This window comes from Onychomys torridus, chromosome 14 (assembly GCF_903995425.1).
Source record: "Onychomys torridus chromosome 14, mOncTor1.1, whole genome shotgun sequence".
Taxonomy (NCBI): Eukaryota; Metazoa; Chordata; class Mammalia; order Rodentia; family Cricetidae; genus Onychomys; species Onychomys torridus.
Window position 1 is genome coordinate 39,763,808 of NC_050456.1, and position 26,670 is coordinate 39,790,477.

At 42.7% G+C, this 26,670-nt stretch overlaps 1 protein-coding gene across 1 annotated transcript in view; it reads left to right on the forward strand.

Moving 5' to 3' along the window:
* Positions 1-26,670, forward strand: part of Kiaa0586 (KIAA0586 ortholog) — an 87,248-nt gene that overhangs the window by 49,743 nt on the left and 10,835 nt on the right. The window contains exons 24-25 of the mRNA XM_036205629.1: positions 14,367-14,521; positions 16,905-17,013. Coding sequence (XP_036061522.1) covers positions 14,367-14,521; positions 16,905-17,013 — 264 coding nt within the window. The remainder of the gene's footprint in view (positions 1-14,366; positions 14,522-16,904; positions 17,014-26,670) is intronic.

Here is a 26,670-nt window from a genome sequence, read left to right on the forward strand (position 1 = left end):
TCAATGGGGGTTGGAACTTCCAGGCCAATGCTGGGATGGCTACCCATTACAGGTAATAGCTTTTCTGTAATACACAACGCTTTCTCCTGGACATGATTTATGTGTTTTTGTTAGTATGTGCACCATTGGGAAGGATATTAGATAGTTTTTGTAATACACATACAAATGCTTGCAAATTTTAATGCAGATGTACCACTATTTTATTATATACTAGAAAGTGTAAGTAGCCCCTCAGAACCACTAGTCCTGTGTAGGACAAAGTTGAACGAGATCATACCACTGTAGAAATCTACTCTATAAGTGTCTGATTTTCTAGACGCAGTGTCTAGTACATTTGGGCTGTGTTAGAGAGTAAATGAAATACCTGTTTTTAGCATTTTGGAAATTACTAGCATTAGTTAATTTTCATTGTCTGTGGTAGCTGTAGCCTATAAAGAAAGCATATAGCCAGGTGGTGGTGGTGCACACCTTTAATCCCAGCACTCGGGAGGATCTCTGTGAGTTTGAGGCCAGCCTGGTCTATAGAGCGAGATCCAAGACAGGCACCAAAACAACACAGAGAAACCCTGTCTCAAAAAACCAAAATTAAAAAAAAAAGAAAGCATATATATATATACTTTAATATATAACACTGAACCTTGCTAATAGGATTGGGTCCAGCAAGCCTCTTGTGTATTGTCAGTTGATCAGTATATAACCTGGTTTTCTGTGTATTTCTTTTTTTTTTTTTTTAATATTTATTTATACAGAAGAGGGTGCCAGATCTCATTACAGATGGTTGTGAGCCACCATGTAGTTGCTGGGAATTGAACTCAGGTCCTCTGGAAGAACAATCAGTGCTCTTAACCTCTAAGACATCTCTCCAGCCCATGTATTTCTGTTTAAAGACATTGTATTTAATTTCTGTTGTTGATTATTAACATTGAAGTCACAGCCAACAGCGCTGTAACTCATGCCTGAAGGAAGTATATCTAACACACATAATCTGCTCAGGAACACTGAACAGTAATTATCTTTTAAAATCGTTTGGGCACCATTCTAAGTAGGTGTGTGTGTGTGTGTGTGTGTGTGTGTGTGTGTTAGACACACACACACACACACACACACACACACACACACACACGAGTGCGGAGGGAGGAGAGGAGAGATGGAGAGGTGGAGGCGTGAGGAAGAGGAGCGAATGAAGACAAACGTGAAGCTGGCATCAAACTTCCCGTGCACAGCTCACCTTTTGCAGTGTCAGGCTGAAGTACAAAGGCACAGTAGGAGTTGTGTGTTGGCTGGGTCAGTTTTTCACCACTTTGTATAGATCCACAAAATGACCAGAAAGTTTCTGGACATAGTAGTCTTTCAGTAGAAATAGGTTTCTGTGACTGGGTAACTTTGCAGATGGAAATTGGCCATTTAATTGAGCTCTGTGTGTTCTTTCTAGTTACTGACTTTCTCAGGCTCCTTACCGCATTCTGTATTAGGTTGATGTAAAATGAACTGAGGTTTCAGATTTTATTTTTTTTGTTTTTGTTTTTCAAGACAGGGTTTCTCTGCAGTTTTGGTGCCTGTCCTGGCACTCAATCTGTAGACCAAGCTGGCCTTGAACTCACAGAGATCCGCCTGCCTCTGCCTCCCGAGTGCTGGGATTAAAAGTGTGCACCACCACCGCCCAGCATCAGATTGAATTTTAAGTCACTGTAACTAGACTCAAACTTGTCAGTAGAAATCATAGTCAATGCAATTTTTTTTTGTCAACAAAAAATAGACTTGCTTATTTCTATAATAAAACTGTATGCTTCACAGTTTGACCAAAGTCTTGGAAAGTGTTTTCTGCACTCCGCTGCCGTGGGAGTTGGCAGCAGTCAGTTGGTGAGAGATAGGTGAATTTGGTCAGGAGGCGAAACTTCATAGCTAGCTAATCTCATCACACCCAGTTGTCACCTTCTGAAGCTCTGGCTGGGATTGGCGCCTGGCTAAGGTCGTGGAGAAGACGTGACGGAAGAATTGGGCCCTCCCTGGCCAGTGCTGTTTCAGGCGTCGCAGTTTCTATGCATGTCAGCCTGCTGAGCATACTTCTCAGATGTCATCGGTTCCTGGGAGTCAGAAAGCTGTAGTGGGTAGTCAGCAGCAGACCTTTTTCACATGCACACGTTAGCTTTGGGGAGCGCTTTGGAGCTCGCTCTCGGTCATGCACAGCCCACTTTCTGTTGCGCGTCTCAGTCCATTTGCAATGCTGAGTGAGCGCACATGGAATAACGGGTGGGAGTTCAGTGTGGGCGTTAAGGCTTCAGTCATCGGATGGGGTCTCCACTGGGTGTTTTCTCTTCCCAGCCTCGTTCGAATGTCCAGTGGCCATTCAGTGGGCCACATTGAGAGCTGGCAACTTGTAGTGTGGTTGTGAGAACATCCGCTTCAGGAGTTAGTCACTGTCAAGTTCTGATGGCCTGGCCACTGTGCTCCTCATCTTGAAGGCCCCATCTCCTTTGCAGAGCTTCTTGACACCCTCGGCCTTGTGTGTTCATTAGCAGTGTCTGGGCTGGCTCTTGTCCAAACCGTTTCTACATTATAAAGTAAATACAGTCAGCAGGTAATGTCACTAGCAAAAAAAATTATGACTCAGAAGTATAAGCATTAAAATGATGTATAACATAACCATATTTAAGAATGTATTCCAGTATCAAAAGACAGATTTCAATAGTGCAAACATTTTTACTTTTTACACCAAATGAAATAAAGTGTAAAATGAATAGGAGTGTAGACTGGTTATGCCTGAAATTAGAGCATTTCTAGAGTATTAATATTGAGGAAGAGCCTTATATTGTTCAGAACTGAAAGAGATTCAAAACTGGAATTTCCAGCAGAATGTACATAAAGTTGCTGTAAGTTATCATTTTGTGCATATGGTGAGAGTGTTACACACTTTCTGATTAGTTTTTACATGGCATATAACGGGACACGTAGTTCACTGTGCAGAGTGCAGTAACAGAGTAGACACTAGAGGGCGCGCATAGATCACCTGAGAGACTCTAGGAGGCGAGCTCCTGTAGAGTAAAATCTGAGTTTACAGCCTGTTTAGCCTAGCACTTCCTTATCTCTAGTAGTAACCAAAGGGTCACCTGTGGTATAGTAAATAATTTTTGTTAATGAAAACATATTTTTAGAAAAATCCTAGTCATTTGCAATGATTAAATTATCTCTTTTTGAGACAGAGGTAGTTATTTTTAAAAGATAATCTTATTTAAGAATAAGATGGATTGTGTATAACTTGAATACCTTTTAGTACGATTAAAATTTTTTATTGTTTATCTATTTGTGTGCGTGCACATGTGCACACACACCTCGCACCCTTGGATAACGACTTCCAGGCTTGATTTTCTCCAACCATGTGGGTCTCAGGAATTGAACTTAGATCATTAGGATTGCCAGCCGGTGCCTTTACCCACTAAATCATCTATCTCAGTGGCCTTTTAGTATGATTTAACAGACGGTTCTGAATATACAGTATTCTGAAATACACAGAAGCTAAAATAATGTATATACTTTATCCTTGCTATCGTCCAATTAAATATGAAAATTATTCTAGAAAACATTTATTATTTATAGTTAATTACATAGTGTTCTCATTCGTTCCTCCCCACCCACCTTCTGTCACCCTCCCTCTCACTTCCTGTTGGTTCCCACCCTCTGTCACCCTGTCTTCCACTCATCCCTACTCTCCTGTCTCACATTCCCCGTCCGTCCGAATCCCAGAGGCACAGCGGAAATGTGATGTTTGCCTTTCTGAGTCTTACTTTGCTTAGCACCGTGATCTCCAGTTCCATTTTCCTTCAAGTGCCATTATTTTTTCTTCACAGCTGAATACAATTCTGTCATGTCTGTGTGCATTTCTACTCATCTCTTATAGATGTTTAGGCTCGTTCCATCTCTTAGCTTATAAATGGTACATCAGTAAACAGGGATGTGCATGTGTCCTGTGGTAATGACACTTACGAGTCCTTTGTGGTTCCAGCAGGTCCAATGGGAATTTAGTCTTTAGCTTTTGAGAAGCCTCCACACTGACTTCCATATGGCAGTACCAGTTTACTGACTGAGTACGGATTTTCCTTTCTTCACATTTTTTAGCATTTGCTGCTGTCTTTCTGATGGCAGCCTTGCTGATTGGGGTGAAATCTCAAGCAGTTGTCATTTGCATTTCCCTAATGGGTAGGAATATTAAGCACTTTTTCCGAATATTTACTGATACTGTAGTTTTGTTTAGAAATTGTCATCAGTGTGTATGGGAAGATGTGTTTGTGTGTATGCAGATGCACTCACCCGATGGAAGTCTGTGCGCCCATGTGGAGACCTGAGGTCAATGCTGATGTCGTCTTCCTTTACCACTCTGCCTTAGTTTTTGAGATAGTGCCTCTTACTGAACTTGGCGCTAACTACTTGGCTTGACTGTCCAGTGAGTCCTTAGGATCCACCTCTGTCTTCCCAGCACTGGGGACACAGACACTGGCATGCCTGGATTTTACATGTGTGCTGCAGCTCTGAACACAGGTCCTCCTGCTGGCATAGCAGGCATGTCCTGCTGAGGCATCCCATCCTTGTCCTCTTCTCTAAGAGCTGTCTGCTCAGTCCGTTACTCCATTATTGCTGGGATCACTGCTTTTTTCGTGTTTTATTTTCCAGTTTTTTTTTATAGTGTAGATATTAATCTTCTGTTTGATATGTGGATAGATATTTTTCCCATTCTGTAAGCTGCCTCCTCACTCTGTTGGTAGTTTCTTCATTGTGTAGAAGCTGTGTGATTTCATGTGATCTCATTTGTTTATTCTTAGAATGATTTCCATGTTACCATAGGAATTCTTTCCACAGAGTCCGTGCCTGTGGTTATTATCTTAAAGACATGGTTTCCTCTAGCAGTTTGAGAGTTTTAATCCATTTGTAATTGATTTTTGTGCAGAGTAAGAAATACGGATACAGTTTTATCTTTCACATGTAGATATCCAGGTTTTCCGACACCGTTAAAGAGACTGTCTTCTTTCTAATGATTGCCTTTGTCAGAGATTAGGTGGCTGTAGTTGTGTGCCTTCATTTCTGATTCCTCTTTTCTTCATTGATCAGCGTCTTATTTGTGTGTCTTGTCACTTTGATAAAATATCTTACCAAGACAAGCTAAGGAAGGGTGAGTCGATTTTGATTGACAGTTCAGGGGTCCATCTTTGGAAGGGAAGCATGGTGGGCGGAGTGGGAGGCTGCTGATGTTGACTCCACAGTCTACAGAGAACAGCATGCTGATGGGCACCTTGCACTCTTCTGTTAATTCAGTCTAGGACCTCTATCTGCCCATGGAATGCTCCAGGCCGGTCTTCCCACCTCTGTTAACCTAGGCTAGACCATTCCTGACAGGCACACTCAGAGGCTTGTTTTCTAGGCAGTTTTAGATCCTGCCGGGTGACGCTGTTGACCGTCACAGTTCTACACCGTGTCAGCTTGTCAGTTACCTTAAGCAATGACCAGACTCATGACCATTTGATAATAGAAAAGTTAACTTAGTACAGAAAGTCTCCACTACGTTTAATAAGTACAGCGTTGTTTAAAAATCCAAAAGAGAATAATTAGGACAGTAGTAAGGAGTAAGGAGTGATCAGACCAGAGTCTAGCAGGGAAAGTCTCAAATCTGCACCTCCATGTCCAGCTTCAGGGACCTATGATGCAGTCTTTGGGGCTCCAGAGGACTTGGTAGCCCCCCCTCCCCCAACTCTTACCTGCTTTTTTTTCCCTTGAGACAGGGTTTCTCCGTGTAGTTTTGGTGCCTATCCTGGATCTCGCTCTGTAGACCAGGCTGGCCTCGAACTTACAGAGACCTGTATGCCTCTGCCTCAGTGCTGGGATTAAAGGTGTGCGCCACCACCGCTCGGCTTCATACATGGCCTTTTCTTGGGTCAGCTTTACTCAGTATCTGGAGTTTTCCTTGGCAGATGTCCCTTGGTCCTGGTGGGTTTGGGTCCTGGTATTTCCAACATCCTGGGTTCTCCATTGTAAATTAGGTTATTTACTTTGCAGTTTCATGGCCTCTCAGGACCTCCAATTTTGTCACATACTGCTTTGCCTCAGGGCTTCCTGACACTGTAGTCAGGCCTCCATGATCCCCTTACTCTATTTTTTCATGTCTGCAAAGCCAGTGATGCTGCTACCACGTTCTGCTGCCAGCTTGGGGTGTAGCCTGAGCCACTCAGACTCATCAACTTCCGTATGTCAGCCCTGGGGAAACACGGCTAGGCTTTCAAGGAGGAAGGGAGCTGCTCCAGCAGCAGTCTGCCTCAGGTCAGGTGCTCCCCTTTCAAACGAATTAGCACTGTTCACAAAATGGAGCTTTCAGTGACTGGAGTCTTGCCCTCAGGACACTGTTTTCTGTTGTGTTAGAACAAAGTAGCAGGCTTTCTTATTGGTGCCAATCACTTGAGCAGTATAGCTGCTTCCAGACCTGCCTTGTCTGTAGGGTTCAAACACACATTTTAACATCTTTCTGCTTAGTTCTTGGATTGCTCACGTAGACCTGGATGAGTTGCCACACCACAGCCTGAATGTGCTCCTGTCTTGGAATTTCCTAAGTCAAACAAATTGGTCTTTACATTTAAATTCAACCCCACTCAAGTCCTCAGGATATAGATGCAGCCAAATTCTTTGCCAGAACATCACAGGAGTGCCATTAATCCAGTTTCCAACCAGAGTCCTCATTGCTCTCTGAAGCCTCATAAACTCCGCTGTTTGTGTGTCTCTTGTTTAGCTTGTCTTCTGGCCCCTACCAGAACGGCCTGTTAACCTCTGCCTACAGGATTCTAGGCTTAGACGGCCCACCACTGACGGTCCTTCCACAGTCTTCCTGAGACCAGCGCCAAACCTCCAGAACATGTGGTCAGGTTTATTACAGCTCCAGCCCACTTCTCAGCATCCCAGCTGTTGCTGCGACAAAAGGGAGACACCTCAAGGGCAGGACAGTTGCCGAGTGAAGCTGCTGACCCCTGGACTCCATAGTCAGGAAGCAGAGTGCTGCTGCTGCTGCTCAGCTTGCCTTGCCCTTTTTAGTCAGTCCAGAACTGCAGCCATGGATGCTCCTGGCACTTCCCTCCTCAGCTAATCTTTCTTTTTCTTTTTTTTAAGATTTAATTTGTTATGTATAGAGTATGTGTGCCTGCAGGCCCGAAGAGGGCGTCAGATCTCACAAATGTGAGTGCTGGGAATTGAACTCAGAACCTCTGGAAGAGCAATCAGTGCTCTTAACCTCTGAGCTATCTCTCCAGCCCTCCTCAGCTAATCTTAACTCCTCACCAGCATGCCCAAAGGCTGTCCACTAGCTGAGTCTAGACCTTATCTAATTGACAGTATTAACCATCACATTCAATATTCCCTCCTCATTAAACTTTATTTTAATGGGTCTTAAAATACTGAGACAAGTGTTTGGTCAAGTTACTTCTATTAAAATGTACTGATTTTAAAAATTAATGACTTAAAGGTCCACAAAACAAAATATTCTCCCTCCTTGAGTGGGGGATTTTCTGTGCCTTGTTATTAACCTAGTATTGAACTTAAATGGCCCATCGAGACAAGTAGTCCTGAGATGATCCATGCAGGTGTAACGATGACACACTCATTCCGTTCTTTGAGCGTGGTGACCTTGCCACCTTCAGCCTCCCTCTTGTCTGTGGCCTTGATGATAAACACAACAGTCTGATTCATATGAATAGCAAAATGATCCAGAAGAAGTCAGAGAAACCCTCAACACACAAAGGCTTACCTGGAACCATACCAATGGTGGCAGCTTCATCAAGCGGGACAGTGGAGGGCTGTCTTCCAGCTTCCTAGCGGAAAGGTGATCAGTCTTTCCCTCCAGCTTAGCACCTTTGAATGCTGTGTAAGCTGTGGGACAGTCTAGCTTGGGCATTGCCAGCTTTGATTTGGCCTGAGTGATTCAGGGTGATCACCTGAGCAGTGAAGCCAGCTGCTTCCATCATGGGACATTTTTGCTGCTGCCACAGGGGACATCTCAGACAGACATATTCTTGATATTGACAACTGCAGAGCCACCAGGAAGAGCCTCAGACATTTCAGTAGACTTTATACTTGTTATGACATTGCCTGGAGCAAGGTTAACTACCAAGCAGGAATGATAACAGCAGTCTCCACTTGGCCCACAGCAACAGTACCAATACTACCAATTGTATAGACGTCTGGGAGAGAGGTGTAAAGGCTTGTCATTGGACTGATGGTGAGGTACATCCCAAAGCCACCTGAAGTGTGGTTGCATTGTCATTGCTAGCTTTATTAATTTTTTTAATGTGCATTGGTGTTTTGCCTGCACATATGTCTGTATGAGGGTGTTTGGTACCATGGATCTGGAGTTACAGACAGTTGTGAGCTGCCATGTGGGTGCTGGGAATTGAACTCAGGACCTCTGGAAGAGCAGCCAGTGCTCTTAACCTCTGAGCCATCTCTCCAGCCCCAGTCATTGCTATCTTTATGAGTGACTTTGCATCCTTGACCCAAGGCGGCACGTTAACACTTGGTACCAACATGTTGTCAGCATTCTAAAGAGAGAGGCTACCATGCCAGGTTCATAGCCAGTTCCCTTTAAAAGCTCTTTGCATTATTTATGTGTATAGGTGTTTTGGCTACATGTATGTCAGTGTTACGGATGGTTGTGAGCTGTCAGGTGGGTGCTAGAAACTGAACCTGGGTCCACTGCAAGAGCAGCCAGTGCTCCTAACCACTGAGCCACCTCTCCAGCCAGTCCATCATAGCCAATTTTCTTAATGCAGGTACTGACTTCTTTAACAATGTCTTCATATCTCTCCTGACTGTAGAGTGGCTCAATGGAATCCATTTTTTGTTAGCAATAATTAACTCTTTTATGTCCAGTTTTTAAACCAAAGGCCATGCTCATGATTTTGCCATTTTTGGAAAGCCAGCTTCAAATTCAGCAATACGCACAGCAGTCAACTGCCAAAGATAGGCCTGTAACGGCTGTGTCCTAGGGCGTGGATGTGATCCTTGCCGGTCTAAGTCCCAGGGAGATGTTACTAGTGATTCCGTTCTTAGTTTACGTTTGTCCAGCACCCAGGTAGACCTGGAGGGACTCTTTCCTGTCTCAGAAGCACCTCTCAAATTTTAGTGGTTCTTTTGTCTCATATCGAGTTTGTAGATCGAATGGCCAGTAGTGTGACCCTGCTCAGTGTTTGTCCAGGGATGGGGATGTTCTTGTCTTCCCATTTCATCTTCAGTTCGATGGGCTTTTGTAACACTTGCATTCTCATGACAGACTCTTGTGAAAAAGTGCATGGGGGGGGCCTCCACGCTAATAAATGTTGGAGGTGCAAAGAGGCTGTAGGGCCAATTTCAGCTAAGTCCTGTGACTCATTAGGGGATAAGTTTGTCTGTTTTTGTTTTTGTTTTTTGTTTTTTTTGAGACAGGGTTTCTCTATGTCACACCCCTGGCTGTCCTGGATCTCACTCTGTAGACCAGGCTGGCCTCAAACTCACAGAGATCCGCCTGCCTCTGCCTCCAAGTGCTGGGATTAGAGGTGTGCACCACCACTGCCCTGCCTCATTGGGGAATAACTTTAAAAACATAGCCCCCAGCTGGGTGTGGTGGTGCACACTTTTGATACCAGCATGCAGGACACAGAGGCGGGTGGATCTCTGACTTTTTGAGTCCACCTGGTCTATATAATGACCCTCCAGGACAGTTAGAGCTACATAGTGAGACCCTGTCTTGGGGAGGGAGACCGTCCCCAAACTGAAAACAAAAAGAAATGGATAGATTCCTAGGTAACTAAGACATCAAAATTAAATCAAGAAGGTACAACCAGCTAGCTATTCCTCTCATAATTTATTCTTTCCCGTGTGCCGTGATTAAGATAGCCGTCTTCCTTTTCCGTGTATAGCATTCCTTTGAGAATCTTGTAGTACTGGCTTGGTAGTTATGAACTAACTACCTTAGTTTGTGCTTGTCTTGAAATACACCGCCCCCCTTCCTCTCTCAGTTTTAAAAAGTAGACCTGCTGGGTATAGCAGTTACGGTTGGCAGTTACTCCATCTCAGGACATAAAGCCATCAGATTAGGTCTGCTGAGACTGCTTGGCCCCATGATCTGAGCTCAGGCCCCCAAACTCACTTGGTGGAGGGAGGGAGCCGGTTCCCTCAGGCTGTCCTCTGGCTCCACACAGGCACCATGACATGGATTCCCCTTCCCCCAACACACACTAAATAAGTAAATGTATGTTTTCAAAAGAAAGAAGAGCTTCTGGTGTTAGGGTTGCTAATGAAAAGATCTGATGTTCTGATGTTTCTGCCTTTGTGGTGAATTGGTGTTTTTCTCTTACAGCTTTTAATCAATCTCTCTCTCTCTCTCTCTCTCTCTCTCTCTCTCTCTCTCTCTCCCCCTCCTTCCCTCCCTCCCTCCCTCGATTGCTTTGTGTTTTTGACATTTTGAATATAATAAATTATAGAGAAGTTCTTTTGTGGTCATGTCTTTTTAGGATTCTAAATGCCTTTGGGGTTTGGATTTACATTTCTTCAGATTTGAAGAATCTTCTGTTATAATTTCACTGACTGGATTCTCTAGTGTTTAATCTTAGCTCCTTCTGTTCTCTGAATTTGTGGGTTTGGTCTCTTGCCCTGTTCCCAGAGTTCTTAGATGCAGTGGTCCTGTTGGGTTCCCCCTTGTTGCTATTTGAACAGGCTATTTCCTTGTCCTTGACCCCCATCCTGATAGTGCTCCTGTACCTGGTTCAGTCTATCAGTAAGGCTTTCTACTGTGGTTTTATTAGATTCATTGGGGTTCCCCCCCAAGATTTTTTTATTTATATGAATGCTCTGTCTGCATGTACACTTGAATGCCTGTAGAGGGCATCGGATCCTATTATAGGTAGTTGCTAGCCACCTTGTGGTTGCTGGGACTTGAACTTAGTATTTTGGAAGAACAACCAGTGTTCTTAACTATTGGGTGTTGTGGGGGGGCAAGGGGCAGTGTTCATTTTTAACATTTCTGGGATTTTTTGTTTGTTTGTTTGTTTGTTTGTTTTATCTCAGTTTCCTTGCTAACGTTTTATTTTGCTAATTTTCTCATCTGATTTGCTGACCTTTTGCTCTGTGTTGCTGACTTCCTTTCTAGGTGTTGGGTTGAGTCTGCTCATTTGGATCCTCTTTCTGAATACCATAGATTTACCACAAGTGGAAAATTCCACATATGGCCTTGTGGAATTTTTTACTTTCAGTAAGATTTCATAATTGTCTTCATATGGATTCTACTAATTTTATTCATATTTTATAGTTTTGATCATGATACTAAAAAAGTTTTTCTATTCTTTGTTTTATTGCTATAATGAAGAAATAAGCTAATAGTTTTGAATAATGTAGCATCCAGTCATGGCACCAAAGACTCTTATTAATTCTCATAATTATTTTAGTCTATTTATTTCTATTAGACTGGGATCTTTGGTGTTTACCATATCATCAGCAAAAAATGTTTAGAATATTTTTCTTTCAGCATTAAATATGCTAATTCTCAGTTTATTTGACAGACAGAAAAATGTTGGGCAAATGACATAGGACTAGAAACAGCAATACTGCTCTTTAAAGAGCAGATACAACACCAGGAGCATTAGTTACTCTGCATTTTGTGCATTATTGCCAGTATTTTAATGAACTTCTGTTGCACTGGAGAGTTAGCCAGGCAGCCATTTTCATAATTGCTGTGTACATATGAACTATTACTACACAGGGAAAAATTAAAGCTCAGTGGATATATTTGCTTTGTTCAAAGCCCATTAAAAACTTGATTTAACATAAAAACTTGAATTAACATAAACTATCAATCAGAGACTGATTAGTTGCTATATCTAGGAAATTGTCAGCTGTTCAATACCAGTGAAAGTGATTACCTTTAAAATGAAAAGGTCTATGGTGTCATTAAAATATTTCATTTTAAACAATTTAGTTCATGAATAACTCTTAAAGCCTTTCATATTGATTACATGAAATTATGGTATATTTAAAAGATAAGCATTAAGCCGGCGGTGGTGGCGCATGCCTTTAGTCCCAGCACTCAGGAGGCAGAGCCAGGCGGATCTCTGAGTTTGAGGCCAGCCTGGGCTACCAAGTGAGTTCCAGGAAAGGTGCAAAGCTACACAGGGAAACCCTGTCTCAAAAAACAAAAACAAAAACAAAAACAAACCCACAACAACAACAACCAAAAAACAAACAAACAAACAAAAAAGATAAGCATTAATAAGAAAAACAAGATTTCCATAGAAATATTTGTGGAAGGAGCTGGCTGGCTTAGTGAGTGAAGGAAGCTCTTGCCTTGAAAGCATTTAGCTTAGCATTTAAACCACTTGCTGCTCTTGCAGAAGACCTGGGTTTGGTTCCCAGCATCCATATGGTAGCTCACATGCATCCGCTCCATAGGATCTGATACTGTCTTCTTGCCTCTGTGGGCAGCTTGCTTCTGATAGGCACACACAGAGCACATACATGTGTGCAGGCAACTGTGCATACACATGAATTTAAAAATTTTTATATTTGGGGGTGAGGAGGGTGTAATACCAAGCATGGTGGTATGCACTTGTAATCTCAGTGTTGGGGCCACAGCAGGATCCCTTCTGACTTGCTGGTCAGCCAAAGTAGCGTAATTCTTGAACTTCAGGCCCAAAGAATCTTAAAGGAGATTGACAGCATTCCCAAGGATGGAGACCTGAAGTGGTCCTCTGGCTTCTATACAGTCAAGCACACATGAATATGTGCATCCATATATACATACACACCTGTGTAAGCATGAATGAGCACACACATGTATTAAAAATATTTTAGGAAGAACATGAAATACGAAGCCGAGAGAAGTTGCCAACTTTAAGTTTTTGCTGCTGCTTAGCTTTCAGAGAACTTATTGAACAAGTAATATATGTGAAGGGATTTGGAGTATAAAGAACAACACAAGCATACAGTGATGCCATTTACATAGAGATTTCTGTTCTTTTTACTGGTTTGATTGAGGTGACATTTAGATTAGAAAAAGGAAATGTGGTCATGTGAAGAAAAATACAAAACAGAGCTGATTGATACCAGCATTTTCTAATCAGGAATTGCCCTTTAGTATTACTGTTTTCCTGTTGACATGTATTCATTGTACACAATACTAGGTTTCATAAGAACGTTTTTGTTTGTTTGTTAGTTTGGTTGTTTTTTCAAGACAAAGTTTCTCTGTGTAACACATCTGGCTGACCTGGAACTCCCTCTGTAGACCAGGCTGGCCTCAAACTCACAGAGATCTGCCTGCCTCTGCCTCCTAAGAGCTGGGATTACAGGTGTGCACCACCACCACCCGGCTTCATAAGAATATTTTTATAACACTGGATAATGTACTTTGGCCATGTCCTCTCCTACCCCTTGTGGTAGTTTTGTCAGTGGGACACAGTCTAGAATTATCAGGGGGTGGGGGGGTCTCAGTGAGGGATTATCTAGATTAGTTTGGCCTAGGGGTATAGCTGTGGGAGATGATCTGGATCACTGGACAGAGCCTCCTGGATTGTGTAAGAATGGAGAAGGCAAGCTGAGCAGCAGCTGCATGCATTAGTTCATTGGTCCTTCTCTGGACTGTGTGACTAATGCTTCACTTGCCTGCCACCTTGACCAACCCACAGGGGCTGACTGTGACCAAGTCAACCCTTTCTCCCTCCCCTTTGTCTCCTCCCTCCTGTGCAAGGTTGCATTGTCAATAGGAAGTGTCTTATTGCGTGTGACCACTTAGTGTTAGGATAGGCGAGAGGGAGTAGTGTGAGTTGTGTGGGGAAGGGGTGGACTGCATGGGTGATGCTGATTGGACCTTGTTGTGTTTTAAAAATGGCGGGAAGGAGTCACACCATACAACAGGGCCAACTTAGGTTTATCATCGAGGGGAAGGGGAGAGAGAAGGGACAGGGAAGGGGGCAGAAACTGGTCCCTGGGGACGAGGAAGAGAAAGAAGAGAGAGACAGGAGGTGTACAAGGCCCGCCTTTTATAAGGAAACATAGTGAATGCACACTGGAGGTACTCTTAATGGCTGCAGCTGAGGGATATCCTGTCAGGACCCTAAGGGCAGGCCGGTATAGATGCCTAAATGCTAACAGACCTTACTTGGAATATTCCATAGATTTGTTTGAACATAGCTAAGTTTTGCATTCTCTGTGAGCTTTGGCTTTAATATAAATACAAGCTTAATACCAGGTATTGGGGTGAGGTTCACTGCTGTTTCGGAGTAACTACTCAGGAATACTGGTAATTGTAGTTTGTTGCTTGTTGTTTTTCTAAGCTAACTCTGACAATTTAACTTTCATTTACATGTTTAATACAGGGAACATTTGTGAAGGTTCATGTGCCAGTCATGGTCCAATGAGTTTAAGGGAATTGGAGTTGCAGCCTTGTTCTAGCCTTGTTCTTCCCATGACACACAAAACAACAAAAGGCAATGATGCTGAGTTGCCAGGAGCAGCTGAAGACTCTTCTCAGGTACCAAAGCAAGAACTTTATGCTTTACTTAAAATGAGAATCAACTCTGTGAGTTCAAGGCCGGCCTGGTCTACATAGCAGGTTCAAGGATAGCCAGAGCTATGTAGACAGCCCCTGTCTCAAAACAAACAAAAACAAACTGAGTCCAATCCCTAGAACATTTGTAGGGACTAGGGACGGCAGAGAGAGACGGGGTCTTGCTTTGGAGTCTTGGCTGGCCTGAAGCTCCCTATGGAGACCATCCTGCCTCTGCCCACCAATTGATGGGATTAAAGGATTAAAGGTGTGCCTCAACACAGTTAGTATCTTCTAGAACATTCTTAAAGAAGGAAGGAGAGAACCAACTCCACAAGTAGTCCTTTGACCTGCACATGAACACTGTAGCAGACACAGTCCCCTGCCCACATATAAAAAATATCCTTAATGTCTCTGTGACTGTATAAAACCCAGCTCAGTAACTTGTACCTATTAACTATTTGGTGTTTATTGCTTTAAAATACATAAACTATGTTCCGTGAAAGCATAACAATGTCATAATTAGTGAAGCCAATGGCCCATGAAACCTTGTATGTTAAAAAATTATGATGATTGTTCTTGAAGATCTTAATCTAAATAAATGCTCATGGTAATAAATATAACTTCGTATTCATGATTAGCAATTCATTCCTCATTGTGAATTAATTTATTCAATCAGTATTCATTGCATGGTATTTTACAACATTGCATGGTATCAAGGAAGAAAATTAAAAATATGTAATAAAGATTGCTTATGGAATACAACATTATGTAGGGTTTGTTATTGCTAATCTGTGTTCAAGTAAAGATCAGGAAAAACTAATAAATATGCTAATAGTGTCTATATCAAAGAAAATCTTTTTTGACTAAGAGGCATGAACTTCCTGCATGTGATACAGAAAGCACTGTTCATGAAACGAGAGAATGAAAAATTAGTTTACCAAACATAGGGACTTCTCTTTCCTCCAAAATAAGAGCCTCTACTCCTCCAAACACAATATTAAGAGACCAAAAAGATAGTAGAGTGGGAAGACAGACAAATGTAGAGCAGAAAATGAACCAGAGAACTAAATAGTAAATAGCTGAATTGAAAAGGAACAAAGATTTGGACATGTACTTCATCTAAAAAAGATATTTGAACAGTAGAATAGCATGGTATTAAACATTAGGAAATGCAAATTAAAACACAAGCTACCTCTGTGTGTTCATTAAAAGTCAAAAGTCCCAGAAGCTGTCTGCAGTTGAAGGATGTGGAGCATCTAAGATCTAGTCATTGCTGGCTGGGACCTACACATGACCTGTGCATTTTACTTCCCAAGAGGATAGAGAACAGAGGAGTGTCTATAGGAACTTTGTATTTGTAGGAACCCCAAATTGGAAACAACACAGTGTTCATCAAATGATGACTGGCCAAAGTGTGTTAGGTTCTGTACTCTAGAGTACCACCACTCCCATGCACTATGAGTGTAGGAACTCTGAAGAAGTACAATAATAATTGGCTTTCTTTTTTTTTTAACAAAAATTATGTTTTGTAAAAACTAGATGTTTTCCCCCACAAAAATATATCCTCAGTGATTTCATTTAATAAAATTCTAGCCAAATACAGGGACGAACACTTGTAATCCTAGCACTAAGGAGGCTGAGTCAGAGGGTCACAGGTTTGAGGCCTGTGTGGTCCACACATTGAGATCATGCCTCCAAAATAAGAGGGCAATTGATGTAGTTAGAGTTTTTCTGCCTGGCCCAGTCAGGACAAATCTCTCTTACCCGCCAGTCCCACAGTCGCTCAGACCCAACCAAGAAAGCACACAGAAACTTATATTGCTTATAAACTGTATGGCCGTGGCAGGCTGCTTGTTATCTACCTTTTCTATCTTAAATTAACCCATTTCTGTTAATCTATACTTTGCCACATGGCGTGTGGCTTACCAGTGTCTTTACATGTTGCTTCTCCTGGCGGCGGCTGGCGGTGTCTCCCTCCAGCCTTCTACTTCCCAGAATTCTCTTCTCTCTTGTCCCGCCTATACTTCCTGCCTGGCCACTGGCCAATCAGAACTTTATTTACACAGAGCGATATCCACAGCAAATTGAAAAAAAAAAAAGAAAGAAAAAAAGAAAAGAAAGCTAGACATGCAGTCTACTCTGTAAGAGAAAACAGTTCAGGTGTTGGCTTTGAGTAGAGGTAGAGGATGGAGTGGACACCTTTGTTGAACTGGCTGCTTTGGCCACTCTGGAACCACACGTGTCATGAGCCCCAGCATCTGCATTCTGAGGAGGGGGGATGCTTAAATGTTTGTATAATCAATTAACTCAACACATTTTAATGTAAAAATAATATTATAGCTTCATTTATTCTTAACTTCTTTAGTACGAGCAAAAGCAAGACAGAGACAGTCAACACGCTGAAGAGAAGCTGGTACAAAGACAGCTAACCTCTGTAAGAAACAAACCTGACAGCTTCCTTTCACGACAGAAAGGTAAGCCATTTTTTGTAACAAATAGTGATGTCTTATTTAACTAATCATATCTATTAAATATTTGATTATGTTTATCAGATCAGACTTGATGTTCTGATAATGACTATATAAATGTAATAATGAACCTGTTTTTATATGCCTCTCACCCTTGCCTCTAGGAGTTATTTCACTTGTTTCTCTCGTTCAGTATATTTAGATGGAGACCCTTATACATGACAATAGGATTGGTAGTGCTTTTGTTTAACCAGTAAAGTCTATTTCTAACTGGGCTTAAACTCTTAGGCACTGTATTTCCCTCTAAGGTCACTGCCATTAATATGTTCCGTTAAGGCCAGTTAGTGTTACACAGTGACGTTGACCAGCACTGGAGCTTACAAACAAATGGTGCTCATATGGCATGCTGCTGTGCCAAGTTTTCTGGACTCTTACCGGCGTGAAGGCATTTTGTGTTTTCTTCCTGTTTTGTAGGGCTGTTGTCCTCCTGTTTCATGTACCTGCCTGCTTGTTAGTTGTTTGCATTTTGAGGAACCTAGGTCTGAAGTGCAGGTCATTCTGCACCTAAATGAGATGTGGCTAAGACATCCCACAGGAAGCTGGGGCCCTCACACTCCATCTCCCTTCCGTTCTTCTCTTGCTCCAGCCTTTCAGGGCTTCGCCACAGTCACCTTCTTAAATTTGTTAAATCAGTGTACAAAGCAGTAGATTTCATTAGGGCTTTTCACACATGCTACTTTGGTTGTTAGCTTGACCTTTGAACCCCTTCCCACTCCCCTTTTCTCTGTGTGCGCATTCTTGTTGCTCTCGTGTCTCCTTCCAACAACTCCTTCTATGCTTTCATGGCAATTGCGTTCTTTTATCTTCTTTGTCTCCAGTTTTCTACCTCCCCTCCTGTGAGACTTAGTGTTCAACATCCTTAGCCATCAAGACAGTGCCAATTAAAACTACTTGAGGGTCTGTCTCACCAGTCAGAACAGTTACCGAGATGAGTAACAGTGGACTCTTGAAAGCGTGTGAAGAAAGAGCAACCCTTATCTACTACAGTGGAAATCAGCGTGAGGCGTCTCACAAAACCAAATGGACAGTGGACTGTGTGGCTCAGCCATCCCATTCTTGTGCTGATACGCGAAGGACTCTGAAGTCAGCACATCATGGAGATGCTTACATATCCATGTTTACTACTGCAGTGTCCACTGTAGCTAGGAAAGGGAATCGGCCTGTATGTTCATTAACAGATAAATGATTTTAAAATGCTACTAATACACTATGGAGTCCCATGCAGCTGGAGTGAAAAATGTGGAGGCTGGGGAGATGAGTCAGTGGGTAAAATGCTCGCTGCGTGAGTGTTAGGACTTGGTTTGACCCCCACTGCACACGCAGCCAGGCGGTCAGTGGTACTGGCAAGTCTAGCACTGAGTGGCAGGGACAGGAGGGTCTGGGGACTCATCAGCAAGTCAGCCTCCACAGACCAGCCTCGGAGATTAAGGCATAGGAGAGGTTAAGGAAGACACTCCAACATTGTCCATTTCTGGCCTTCTGTACAAGTGCACACCAGCACACTCCCTCGCCATCCCCACAACACTAAAGAGAAAACAGAAATCATGACATTTGCAGGAAAGTGGCCAGAACTGGAACTTAGGAAGTGAAGTAACCCAGACTCAGACTGTACTACATCGTTTCTCCCATATGCAGGTCCTAGATTATGATTTTGATGTATGGACATGTCTCAGTTACTGTTGTGTTACAGAAAAGACACCATGACAAAGGCAACTTAGAGTAGGAAGCGTTTAATTGGAGGCTGGCTTACAGTTCGGAGAGTTGGTCCTTTTTCATCATGGCGGGGAGCGGGGCAGCAGACAGGCAAGCGTGGTGCTGGGGAGGAACTGAGCTCCTGATCCACAGGCACAGAGGAAGACACTGGGTCTGGCAGGGGCTTTTGAAACTTCAAAGCCCACCCTAGTGACTACCTCCTTTAACAAGGCCACACCTCCTCCAGTAATGCTACACCTCCTAATCCTTTTCAGATAGTTCCATTAATGGGGTTCAAACATCTTAAACATGTGAGCCTGTGGGGGCCATTCTCATTCAGACCAACACAGTGTGTATATAATGTATGTCTTGACTTTAAAAAAATGTTGTAAAGGTTTTACCTACACGTAAGTCTGTGCATCATGTTTGTGCCTCGTGGCCCCCTGAGGCCAGAAGAGGGTGTTGAAGTGTGAATCCCCTGGAACTGGAGCCATGAGTCATTGTGAGTTGCACTATTAGTGCTAGGAATCAAACCTGGGTCCACTGGAAGAACAGCAAGTCTCTTAACTGCTGAACCATCTCTCTAATCCCATCGAATATTTTTTAATGTAACGCACTAGTGTTAAATTGTATTTTAGAATCTAATGAAAAGTGGCCTATTTTGGAAGATTTTAAGTTCAAAGCCAACCTGGATTACATGAAGAAATTTAGGTTAGTCTAAGTCAAATAGCAAGACCCTGTCTCAAAACACAACAACAAAAATGTTCCCTATAAAACTCTTCTAGCCGGGCTGTGGTGGCGCACGCCTTTAATCCCAGCACTCAGGAGGCAGAGCCAAGTGGATTTCTGTGAGTTCGAGGCCAGCCTGGGCTACCAAGTGAGTTCCAGGAAAGGCGCAAAGCTACACAGAGAAACCCTGTCTTGAAAAAACAAAAACAAAAACAAAAAAAAGAAAAGATAGCCACATGTAGTGGTGTACACCCTTAATCCCAGTATTTGAGAAGTAGAGACAGGTAGATCTCTGTGAGTTTAGTCTATATAATGAGTTCCAGGACATTCAGAGCTACATAGTAGGACTCTGTCTTGAAAAAAAAAAAAAAAACCAAAAAGGGGGAAAAAGAAAAGAAAAGCTTAGGTGAGTAGGCCTATTTGAGCTTTGACTAAAACAAATAAAAAACCAGTGATCTATAAATAAGCCATTTACATAGATATAAAGTGTCACTCCACAATTGATATCTAGCTCTGTACAGAGTATTCTTGAATGAACATCATTGCCCTGGCATATAGTCAGAACCTTTTCCCATAAAATGTGTGCACTTGATTTATTTTTCCCTTCTCTGAAATTCTGAAACATTTCCAAACATTTCAGAGAATAGGAGAGTCAGGGTGCTGAAATAATCCCTGGGGCCCTTATGACCTTGTGACCTTTAAGGAATCCAGTCCTATCTCTAGTGCACAGAAGTCTTGAAGACAAGGAATTTGCCCCATCACAAGGGAATCAAAACCACATCTTTTCTGGCAGTAAATGGTTCTAAGATTACTCAAATCCTAATTATGGCTATTTTACAGTGGAGTTACCATGTATTTTACTTTGAAATGAATAGTAGCTTAGTGTGTATATATAAAGAAGTCAAGCAGACTACTGGAAATAACGTCTCCTTCAGTGAGCTGGCTCCCACTGTCAATTGATGCAAATCATGGTGGGACATGTGCCCTGCATGGCTGAAGAATTACCAAGATCTTGTTTTATTTCCAGATCTAAACATAAAATAAATTTGTTATTTTGACAGGTGATATCTTTGGAGTATAATAAGAATAAGGTCCTTTCAGGCCAAATGTGGTGGCAAATGCCTACAGTCCTAACATTTAGTAGATGGAGGCAAGAGGTTAATTTGAGCTAGTCTCAATAATATAGGAATAAGCAAATCAATAATTATGATGAAATTCTTTCATTTGCTGCTGAATTTATTGGGTATGTTCTTTGACCCCAGGATCGAAGCTACCACTCTTTAATCAGTGTACTAGTCACGTGTTCAGCACTTTTTCATGAAAGCAGCTTCTGCAAAAAGTGTATTTTTGTTTCTGGTTTTTCCACTTTTGCTCTGTTTTAGTCAGTGTTCTATTGCTGTGAAGGGACACCATGACCAAGGTTACTCTTATAAAAGAAAGCATTTAGCCGGGCAGTGGTGGCGCATGCCTTTAATCCCAGCACTCAAGAGGCAGAGGCAGGTGGATCTCTGAGTTTGAGGCCAGCCTGGTCTACAGAGTGAATTCTAGTACAGCCAGGGCTACACATAGAGAAGCACTGTCTCAGGGAGAGAGACAGGGAGGGAGGAAAGGAAGAGAAGAAGAGAGGAGAGAGAGAGGGGAAAGAGAAGAAAACTTACTTGGGGGCTTGATTATAGGTTCAGTTCAGAAGGTTAGTCCATTATTGTTAATGGCAGAGCAGGAAGGCCTGGTGCTAGAGAAGTAGCTGAGAGCTACATCCTGACCCATAGGCATCAGGCAGAGAGACTAGGTGTGAACTTTTGAAACCTCCAAGCCCACCTCCAGTGACATAGCTCCTCTAACAAGGCCACACTTCCTAATCCTTCTCAAATAGTGCCACTCCTTGGTGACTAAGCATTCAAATGTATGAGCCTATAGGAACCACTCTTATTCAAACTACCACACACTGTAAGTTAACTTTGACATTTTTTTCCTGTTTAGGTTAACCAATATAAATGAAAAACTAATTCTAAATGCATTTATTTATGGTGAATCAGGGAAAAATTAAGTTGTATAAAGTAGTGTGATAAAGTCCTCACTAAAAGTATTTTCTTTCTTTGGGTTTCTCAGAATATTTTAAGATTCTAAGTGAGATGTAGCAAGTAGAAGAGCAGTCATACTGTGCTGTAATCGGGCAGAGATTTAAGCTGCTGTTCGATTAAAGGCTAGGACAGTGTAGGTTGTCAAGTTACGTCAGAATCACAGAATTCTTCTGTTTTCTTGTAGATTATCTGTGTTGCTCAAATATATATATATAAAGAATTCAAAAATTCTTTGTCAGGATCCATTTTGTGGCAGCACACTTGGAGAACCCTGTGCTTTCCCGGCATTGAGCCCAGTTCACTGCCTGGCCACCTCACACTGGTTCTGTCACAGACTATGATTCTAACTCAGAGTGTAGGAGAATTAGCAAACACAAAGTTTCTGTCTGTCTAGAAGATGTCTCTGTATAAGTAAAATCATTTTTATTTAATAAAATTATTAATTTTGCCTTTGCAAATGAAATATAGCTAAAGTACAATCCCTACCAGAATTATCATTATCTTAGTAACTTTAACACCATAGCTGAACTTTTTTAAGTAGACTTTTCTGGTCTTAATGGTGGCCACTTCAGACCACATGTGTGGGAAGTATAGCTCAGTATTATGCTGTCAGCCTGGTGCACAGGCCCAGGATTACATTCCCAGTATCAGAAGCAAAGTACAAGACAGAGATGTAGGTCTCAGAGAGGGAGATGATGGGGCACAGACTAAAAAGCATCAGAAATCCATATATTCAAACTGGTAAGAAGCACTGTCTGAGTATATGTATCTTCTACAAATCTATACTTTCCTAATCTAAAGTCCCAAAATCCACATTCCTCCAGACAAAAGCATGGTCAGACTGTCACAGCAGTACCCCACTCCTGGTACCAACTTCTGCCATAGTCAGTGTTCTATTGCCGTGAAGAGACTCCATGACCATGACAACTCTTATAAAGGAATGCATTTAACTGGGGCTTGTTTACAGGTTGAGAGGTTTAGTCCATGGTTATCATGGCAGGAATCATGGTGGCATGTAGACAGACATGATACTGGAGAAGTAGCTGAGAGTTTACATCTGGATCGGCAGGCAGCAGGAAGAGAGAGGCACTGGGCCTGGCTTACGCCTTTGAAATCTCAAAGCCCATCCCCCATGACATACTTCCTCCAACAAGGCCACACTTACCCTAACAAGGACACACCTTCTAATAGTGTCACTCCCTCATGACTAAGCATTCAAATCTATGAGCTTATTCAAACCACCACGTTGTTTTTGTGTTTCAGTTTATGTGAGGGTGTTTGCATACAAGCCGGAGTGTAATCCTCATGAGGAAAGACACTTCTCTGGATCATTAATGGGTTTTAAAACAGATGATTATTTTAACTTCAGTTTCTATATGAAAATGTATGTTTTGATTTAAAAGAGGGGGAAATACAGATTATCTTGGGGAAAGAATGCACAGCTAAGACAGTTGTTTTTTTGTTTGTTTTGTTTCATTTTTTTGGGTTTTCGAGTCAGGGTTTCTCTGTGTAGTTTTGGTGACTGTTCTGGATCTCACTCTGTAGACCAGGCTGGCCTCGAACTCACAGAGATCCGCATGACTCTGCCTCCCGAGTGCTGAGATTAAAGGCATGTGCCACCACCACCCGGCAAGACAGTTCTTTAAGAATGAACTAAACAGAGGGCCAGAGAGACAGTCAAGCTGTCACTAAGCCTGGCCACCTGAGTTCAATCCTCAGGACCTGTGTGGTGGAAGGAGAGAAACAAATCACGAAATTTGTCCTTTGCCCTCAACACGTGTGTATTGTCTGTACACACACAAGTAAAATAAATGTATAATAAAAAAGATTTAGGGAGGGGATGGAGAACATGTATGTTATCTAGGAGAGAAGTTCATAATTATGTCCTTTAGAATGGACAGAATGCATAAAGGATTACATTAGAGTATAAATAAGCCATGCATGGGTTGGGGATTTAGCTCAGTGGTAGACTGCTTGCCTTGGCCTTGGGGTCGATCCTCAGCTCAAAAAAAAAAAGCCATACAGGTGGACAGAGGACAGTTTTCAGGACTCAGTTTTCTCCTCCTCCGTGTGGTCCCGGGTTAGACTCAGGTTGGCAGACTTGGAAGCAAGACCCTTTACCTGTTGAGCCATCTTGCAAGCCCTCCAGAATCACTGAAGTAGCTGTGTGTAGATTGACAGCATCTTCCTGGTTTTTTATTACTGAAGTAAGCAGTCCTGGGAGTAGGAAAGCCGTCTGCAGGGTGTCTGAACCAAGGATCCAAATTGCCACTATTGGTAGCATTTACTCTTCCAGTGTGCAAGGGTCTCCTATAGAGCACAGCGTACTCCAACAGAAATCAACTACAGCTACAAGTTAATGTGTTACCAATGCTTTCCTTTTTCTTCTCCTGGTTTTTTTGAGACAGGTTTTCTTTGTGTAACAGCTCTGGCTGTTCTGGGACTTGCTTTTTAGACCAGGCTGGCATTGAACTCACAGAGATCCGCCTGCCTCTGCCTCCCGAGTGCTGGGATCAAAGGTGTGCACCACCATGCCTGGGTACTAGTGCTTTTCTAAACAGCATAATTATTTATTAAATGCTTTAGTAACTTAAGTTTTATATAAATAAAATAAAATGAAACAGAGCATTCCAGCCAGGATAGCAGTCAAGTTTTGCCCTAGTCCATGTCTACCTGTTTCCATACTGGAGACCAAGAGGATTGCTGATTTCAGTTCAACATCAGAACAAAGAAGCGATGGACATGTACCGTGCTTGCAAAGCTCGGCACTCCTGTGTGTTGCTCTTTGGTGTCTGAAGACAGTACATCTAAACTTGGACAGATAGGAACTTTTCTAACTCTTTGAAGCAGATTCCAGGCTCCACCTTGACACTAGCTGCCGTGGAGTCCAGGGTGTAGAAGTTTAGCTGGTGCTCACAGGTCTGACCCGGAAGCAAACTGGAGCAGCACCGCTGAGTGTCAACTCCTTGGTTTGGGGACTTTGTGCTTCCGCTGTAGACATAGAGGCAGGGCAGTCTGGAGCATGCAGTCTGGAGTCAGGCTGCCTAGGTCCAAACCATAGCTCAGCCGGGGAGTTTGTACGCGATGCTTAACCTCTTTGTGCTTTTCTGACCTCTAGTATCATGCATGCTTCGTTAGGTTGATACAGTCATTAAAGAAAAATGCCCTTAGTATAAGACGGCGGATTAGGAGCTGTGGAAGTAGTAGCCATAATTTCCCCCAAGATGGCTGCAATGGGGGAAAGGGCTCCCTTGTCCCCACTTACTGAGGAGGCAGCTGCTCCTTTCACAGGTAGGAACTGAACCTGAGCTGGTCCTGAGCTTTAATGACATCGGTGCGACAGTGCTGGCAGAGTGTGTGTTCTGTGTGACTCAGGCAGACACAGTGACTTCCCACAGCACATTTGTTCTTCATGAGTGACTAGGGTCAGGGACAGTCTGTTTAAATTTATACGTGCTGTATGTACATACTGGGTTCATCAGCACAGCCCCCTTTGACTTGTACACTGTGTAGTTAAATCTAACCGAGTTTATTAGCAAGGGTGCCTTTCATGCTGTAATTGTATCTGTTGGCAGGTAGTGTTTTTAGTAAACTGTATTCTGTCAGCAGTTCTTTGTGTGTGTGTGTGTGTGTGTGTGTGTGTGTGTGTGTGTGTGTGTGTTGTACATTTGAGTGCAAGTGGTAGGTGTCCGTGTGGAAACTAGGAAGTGACCTCAGATGTCCTTAGTTCGGCTAGGCTAGCTGGACAGAAAGCTCTCAGGATCTGCCTGTCTCCACCCCATCTCTGTTGTCACTGGCCACATCGAGCTTTTATGTAGGTGCTGGGGACTCAGCTTGTGCAGTGAGTGCTGGGCCGTCTCTCTAGTCTCAACACTCAGTTTTACATCCAAAAGAGAAGCTGATCGTTTGAGGCTCAGCAAGCACGTGTATAGATCATGACAGTCTGGTTCAGACTAAATGTGAATACATACGAAAAGATTGAAAAACTACTGCATTTCCCAGAAAAACTACCTCAAAATTCTGTGACAAAAGGCAACACAGGAAACATCTTTAAGAATAATAAGGAAATAAGTACTTTCTTAAAAGATGCTGGTGTGGAACCATAATTACTCTTCCATTACTTGAAGCTGGAGTTCCATTTGCTCTGTAAAACATGTAATAGAGCAGTAAAACTACTAATTCGTGTATATGTACACACACAAGTGATATGTGGGGTCACACTAGCAGAAGGATGGAAGGCCACCACCCAAAGTGACCTTAAAATCCGATGGTCAGCTCAGACTCGACAGTGGGGACGTGTGCACTTTTGCCCTGCTACTGTAATTGTAGTAATACTTTATTAGCTATGAGTGGGGAAACTATTAAATAGCAGTATAGTTCTGTTGATGCCAATCAAAACTTAGGCAGTCCTGGAGATCTGTGCTGGGGACTTTCTAATTACCATCTTGGTGTGCCAAGTCACCTAACTGTGGCCCTCTCCTGAAATTGTCTAGTGTGTACTCATGGCACATTAAAGGAAGTAGCACAAAATTAGTTTCTATGTCTGTATTACTTGTGTGGTGTCACAAAATATGTATATTCTGCAAGTGAAATATTTATTTTGGGCAAAAAAAAAAAAAAGTCAGCACCACACCAAACTGCAATTAATGAATGTAGGAATTTAGAAATCAAAACTTTGTTTAGTGTGAGGAAAAACAGTTCTTTCAACTATATCCGCATGGCTTCTTGTTTGTATCAACTGCGGGTGACTGTTACTGTCTTCTGTGAATTCTCCAGGGCAGGGCCTGCCTTTGTTGAATGAGCCAATTGTTTGCTCTTGTGTTGCCCTCTCCTGAGTTCCCATCTGGTTTGCATCAGGCTGTTTTCACAGCCAAATGCTGCCTTCCCTGTATGCTGACACTCGGGGCTGTGTGTGTGCAGCAGGGCCCCACAGCTTGGAGCTGTTATCGGAGTAATGGTGACTAGAACCTGGACAGGCCCTATCCCCACTGGTGTGTGTCTGTGCAGTGAGCAGAAACCCAGCCTCCTTCCCCGTGCCTGAAACTTACCACATTGGCAGAGCTTTCAAGCTCCTGCTTTAGGACATGGAATGTTGTTGTGC